General features: G+C 40.3%; 1 protein-coding gene across 1 annotated transcript in view; it reads right to left on the bottom strand.

Moving 5' to 3' along the window:
* Window positions 1–344: 344 nt before the first annotated feature.
* The window catches only part of Rnf103 (ring finger protein 103), a 29,779-nt gene continuing 23,599 nt past the window's right edge, over window positions 345–6,524 (bottom strand). The window contains exon 4 of the mRNA XM_004660510.2: window positions 345–2,364. Coding sequence (XP_004660567.1) covers window positions 786–2,364 — 1,579 coding nt within the window. The 3' untranslated portion in view covers window positions 345–785. The remainder of the gene's footprint in view (window positions 2,365–6,524) is intronic.

The raw sequence follows: 6,524 nt of genomic DNA, 5'->3' as shown, positions 1-6,524 counted from the left end.
GGGAGGCAGTGTAGGAGGATCACTGTGAGTTCGAGGCCATCCTGAGACTACACGGTGAATTCCAGGTCAGCCTGGGCTAGAGTGAGACCCTACCTCAAAAAAAAAAAAAAAAAAAAAAAAAAAAAATCCAAAAACAAAAACAAAACAAAACACAAGCTCTCTAGAAACCCCCACTGAAGCTAGTCAAGCTCAGGGGTGGACTACCACCACCTGTGATCAGTGTCTGCAACATACTTTTCCTTTTCTCACAGGGCTGATAATCAAGTTTGAACTACCCATGAGATACAAAACACCTATAGAAATCAGACACCTTCTCACAATTCAACACTAGAAAACTTGCAATCTTCTGGTTTTAAAATAATTTATTTCATTAGGTCTGTTTTAATTTCATGTCTCAGAGCATACATTATTTAACCAAGAGGCTGGACAGAGATTGTAAAAAGGGAGAAAACATTTAGGATAAGAAACCAGCTCAATTCCATTAGAATTTGATCCTGCCTTGTAAAGTCTTGCTAGGATAAATTTCTATCATACTTCTTTTGTGCTTACAAAAACATTAACTTCTGAATTGCCAATGCTGTAAATAAACATTTTTACAATTAAGTATGCATTCAATTGACACACAAGGCAGCCAAATAAAATCTGTCATCAACATTAGCATAATGTGTATTTCCTGTCACTGCACTAACATTAAACTAAATTTCAAACCACAAAAACATTGTGACTAACATTAAAAAGGCAAGCTGTAAGATACTCAAGGCTTATAAAGGACAAATTGCACATGGTTAAGATGGGACATCATTTGACGAGGGCTGGTGTTGTGCATATGGCTGCTTTTTCTTATAAGAAGGCCACCGGCAAACAGGGCAACAGTGTCGGCCCCCAGCCAACCACATCCCAATGCAATTCTGGTGGAACACATGACCACAAGGCAAGCCCATTAGCAAGCACCCATTTTCAAAATTCTCTAGGCAAACAACACATTCAGTACAGTGCAGCATGTCAGCAGGCCAAGTTAACCAATCAGGTTCCATGTCTTCATTAGTGTTGTATGATCCATATGACGTCCCCCTCCTTTGAAATGGGCTGGTCTGACAAGATTTATTGGCACATGAGCAAGCCTCAGCATCACAGTGACTTGCTCTTCCTGGAGAATTGTGAACTATGCTTTGTCTGTCTTCCAGTCTATCCTTCTCACTGCTAAAAGTGTCCAGTGTGTTCTCACTGTCTGAGTCATTTTCAGTGTCTTGAGAACTCTCTGACATTTCCTCTTCAGACTGGACCCCAAGACATTTAAATCGCCACATTGGTAAGTTTTTAATATAATCAGTTGGTATCAGAGGGTGAAGCCAAAGGTCAGGGAAAGCTAACCGCTCCAAAAATAAGTCAGGGTCTTCATCCCAATCAGACTCTACAGGAAAGTTCTGAAAAGAAGCAATCGGGTGGAAGAGGTAGCTGGTGTACCAGTCCCACAGACTTGATAACCATTCCAAATTATTGGCATTAACTTCATCACTGTTGTTGCTGCGCCGTCTCTTCTTCTCAAAGTAATCAATTAGCAAACCGTGTCCAAGGTACGTACTGAGAAACAGGGCTGGGTGTGAAGAATAAAACATCCAGTCTGCTCTCACCCATGATGCCAGTGTGGTTGTATTGGAATATCGTAACAATTTTAAACTATATTCATAAAAACTATCTAAGTAAGGGAGCTGTAAAAAGCCCAACACAGGGAGCCAGGAAATAATTAACAGAGAATTATATGTCCCTAAAGTGCTTATGAGAACCACAAACCGCTTGATGGTAGCTCCCTGTGTAATGAATAAGTCCATCCAGGCCATAAGATTAACTAGAACCAAGCTCAGAACAAACAGGTCATTTACTTCAGGTTGTAATGAGCGCAAAAATGAATCCATGGCTTGAAGCGATATAAATTCACCTGTGTGGTTTCCGTATCTGTAAATTCCTTCAGGAGTTCTAAGTATGTATGATGGCATGTTATATACACCAATATCTGTCATATAACTCTTGTTGTTCCAATTTTCCACATTAACAAAAATAAACTCAACTCTTCCAGTAAATTTTATACTTAGTGCAGAGAAGAAAGCTGGCGGTTGGTCAAGGTTTGCAAATAGGTATATTTTTACCCAGTACTGATCACTTTTATTCCATTCTTCTTTCAAATGCTCAGCATTATATATAGTTTTAATCCGAGAGGCTGCATGAGCAGTTATCCATTTAAAAATGTGTTCTACTTCGATCCTGCGTCCACTGTACTCCTTAAGCATGACTTTCCCTTTAGATGTACTTGTTTGTGGGACAGACATAATGAGTGTGGACCGCACCCAGCCTCTTCGCCTGCAGTACCTGTAAGAGAGTAAACCCAGTAAGTAGCTATGCTACTGGCAAAGTGGTCTTCCCCCAGGGAGATTTTAGGACCTGAAAGGTAACCTCTCCCCAGACCAAATAACCTTCAAATAATCAAAAAGAGAACCAATAATTGGCAGTTGTTGAAGAAGAAAAATTGTACTTTCACTGACTTGTTAAGTGTCTCATGTACCTTCTATTGTGCCATTAAGATCCAACAGATGGGCCAGAGAGATGGTTTAATGGTTAAGGCATTTGACTGCGAAGCCTAAGGACCTAGGTTCAACCTCCCTAGAGCCCATGTAAGCCAGATGCACAGGGAGGTGCATGCATCTGGAGTTCATTTGCAGTGGCTGGAGGCTCTGGTGCACCCATTCTCTCTCTCTCCTTCTACCTCTACCTTTCTCCCTCTCTCGCTCTCTCTCTCTTAAATAAATAAATAAATAAATAAAATATATTAAAAAGAACCAACAGATAATGGGGAAATAATTTCTACTCATAATAAACTTAAGTCCTGTTAGGAGACAAAACAAATATAAAAGGGTATACATTTATTTTTTTTAAATATTTTATTTATTTTTATTTATTTATTTGACAGAGAAAGAGGAAGAGAAAGGGAGAAAGAGAATGGGCACGCCAGGGCCTCCAGCCACTGCAAACGAACTCTAGACACGTGCACCCCCTCTTGTGCATCTGGCTAACGTGGGTCCTGGAGAATCGAACCTCGGTCCTTTGGCTTTGCAGGCAAACGCCTTAACCGCTAAGCCATCCCTCCAGCCCGAAAAAGGGTATACATTTATTATTAAATAATGTAAAGTTGAAAAAAAGAGAATGTCATTGGGAATTTAAGCGGGTGAAGATCTCAACAAAGGTTTGTGTAATGAACTATTTTGAAGGAGGGTTAGAGCGCACACATGTAGTGAGTGAAGAAGTAGATATGCTTACAGGCTGAGTGTCTAATTTGCTCCCAAGTCCTTAGGGTAAAAGCCAAATTGCCTTACAGTTTCTCAACCCAGCACCTGTGCCGCAGGCCTGAAACCTGTGGTGCAAGAGGTTCTGTTTACCAACGATCTTTACAGAAGCGAATCTAAAAAGAACACAAGCTCTACATTTTCCTAAACTCTTTTCTCTCTTCCATGAAGATCATTAAGAGTATTTAGTACATATGAAACAAAGATAGAAAGCATACAGATTAAGAGATTTAGTCCAATAATGGCCTTTATTTAACAATAGTAAATACAGAAGAGTTTAGGTAATGAAAAGATACTGAAAAATGAAAATAGTTGCTATGTTACTATGGAGAGATTATAACTGAAAAATTTCTTGTCTTTTAAAAATGTATTCTTTGAAGTCGAGCATGGTAACACATCCTTTAATCCCAGCAATTGGGAGGAAGAGGCAGGAGGTTCGCTGTGAGTTTGAGGCCACCCTAAATCTACATAGTGAACCCCAGGTCAGCCTAGACTAGAGCAAGACTCTACCTTGAAACCCTGCCTCAAAAAAAAAAGTAATGCTGGGCTGGAGAAGATGGCTCCGTGGTCAAAGGCACTTGCTTGCAAAGTCGGCTGGCCCAGAGGTTTGACTCCCCTGTACCTACGTAAAGTCAGATACACAAAGTGGCACATGCATCTGGAGTTTGTTTGCAGTGGCAAAAGGCCCTGGTGCCCCTATTCTTATATTTCCATTTCTCTCTCTCTTTAAAAAGAAATAAAAATATTTAAAAAATATTCTTTGCCTAAAACCTACCATATAGAATTTTATAATATGTAAAATTTATTTATTTAGGGTATTTTTTGAGGTAGGGTTGCACTCTAGCCCAGGCTGACCTGGAACTCACTCTGTAGTCCCAGGATGGCCTCCAAACTCACAGTGATCCTCTTACCTCTGCCTCCCAAGTGATCAGTGGTCCTCCCACCTCTGCTTCCCCAGTGCTGCGGTTAATGACATGCACCACCACACCTGACTTGATATATAAAAAAAATTAATTAACTTTTTTTGTTTTTTGGTTTTTCAAGGTAGGGTCTCTCACTCTAGCTCAGGCTGACCTGGAAATCATTATGTAGTCTCAGGGTGGCCTGGAGCTCACTGTGATCCTCCTACCTCTGCCTCACGAGTGCTGGGATTAAAGGCGTGCACCACCACACTCAGCTTGATATGTAAAATTTATCTATAAAGGCATAAAAAAAAAATCTATCATGTGGATACATTTTGTTATAGATTTGTAAATGGATACTGCTTGATTTCCTATTTTGCTACTCAGAATATTGATGTAAAATCATGGATGCTGTACTTTACTGAGCATACATTTACATTTTATTAAGTTAAATGAGCATACTACATATTCAGATAATCACAGAAGAAAAGTCTAATTATATTGCATATGGTTTTACTAAGATAAAACAACCAATTTTATCTAAGAAACTTTGTGATACAATTTAAGACACATGAACCTTACGTTGCATTTTAATAACAAGGTTAAGTAAGACTGGGAAACACTTTCTCTCAGTGACAGAATCACTGACCCTGACTCAACTTCTTGGTGAGTTGATTCATTCCCTTAACAAGACAGATTCCATTTACATCAATACAGTTTTCTATTTTTGGTTTTTAATTAAGTATGGTCTCACTCTAGCCCAGGTTGACCTAGAACTCACACTGTAGTCCTAGGCTGGCCTTGAACTCACACCAATCCTCATTCTTCTGCCTCCTAAATGCTGGGAGCAAACATATGTGCCACCACACTGGGGTTCCATCAACACAGTTTTAATTGAATCGGTTTAAAAAAAGAGACATTCCTTAAAAATAAATTATCTTCTATCCCTTAACACTTTATCCTATGGAAAATAATTTAATAATATGAGTTCTATTTTCACCCTTGTAAAAGAAAAAGGGGGCTGGAGAGATGGTATAGCTGTTAAGGTGCTTGTCTGTGAAGCCAAAGGACCCATGTTCGACTCTCCAGATCCCATGTTAGCCAGATGCACAAAGGTGAGGCAGGCACAAGGTTGCACATGCCCACTAGATGGCACAAGCATCTGGAGTTCAATAGCAGTGGCTAAGGCCCTGGCCTGCCAATTCTTTTTTTTTCTTTTGTTTTTTTCAAGGTAGGGTCTCACTCTAGCCCAGGGTGACCTAGAATTCACTAAGTAGTCTCAGGGTGACCTTGAACTCACGATGATCCTCCTACCTCTGTCTCCCGAGTGCCACCACACCTGGCTACCAATTCTCTTTTATAAGAAAAGAAAAAGTGGGCTGGAGAGATGGCTTAGCGGTTAAGCGCTTGCCTGAAGCCTAAGGACCCCGGTTCGAGGCTTGGTTCCCCAGGTCCCACGTTAGCCAGATGCACAAGGGGACGCACGCGTCTGGAGTTCGTTTGCAGAGGCTGGAGGCCCGCCCATTCTCTATCTCTCCCTCTATCTGTCATTTGCTCTGTGTCTGTCACTCTCAAATAAATAAATAAAAAATTTTTTAAAAGAAAAGAAAAGAAAAAGGATCAAGCCAACTGCACATAGATAATCACCTTACTTACATCTAGCTTAGATGTCCTAATTGTGCATGCTACCTACGGTGACACATTTTTACTCCTGGTTATTCTTCCTATTTTATTCCTCCTATGGCTTCTGATTTGTGTCCTAATAAAGTGACAAACTTATGAGAGAAGACCCTTATTTTGTAGGACAGGCAAGTTTCTAGTGTATTCATTTCTTCAGGTAAGAAAATCTTTTATTTATTTATTTATTTAGTTAGTTGAGACAGAGAGAGAAGCTTCTCTCTTCAGATGGCAGTGACCCTGAGATGACTCAGAAGGTACTATGGTGCTTGGTGCTGAGAAGAAGTGACAGAGGAGTGCTCAGCACTGAAATATCTCTATCATATCTTTCAAGGGTCAGAGTCCTCCATTGTGGAAGAGGTGGCGGAAAGAATGTAAGAGCCAAAGGAAGGGTAGGACTCCTTGTAACCTGCTCCTCCGGACAGAAAATGGCCTAGATATCCATGACTTCACAGCTCCTGACACTACCTACACAAGACCATCATAATAGGAGGAAAAGATGATGACATCAAAATAAAAGAGAGACTGATGGAGGGGGGATATGATGGAGTGGAGTTTCAAATTGGAAAGTAGGAGGGGGGTATTACCATGGGTAATGGTCTACAATTAT

The sequence above is a fragment of the Jaculus jaculus genome, chromosome 6 (assembly GCF_020740685.1).
Source record: "Jaculus jaculus isolate mJacJac1 chromosome 6, mJacJac1.mat.Y.cur, whole genome shotgun sequence".
NCBI classification, from domain to species: Eukaryota; Metazoa; Chordata; class Mammalia; order Rodentia; family Dipodidae; genus Jaculus; species Jaculus jaculus.
The sequence above is the reverse complement of the archived record's forward strand: the minus strand, read 5'-3'. Positions and strand labels throughout refer to the sequence as shown.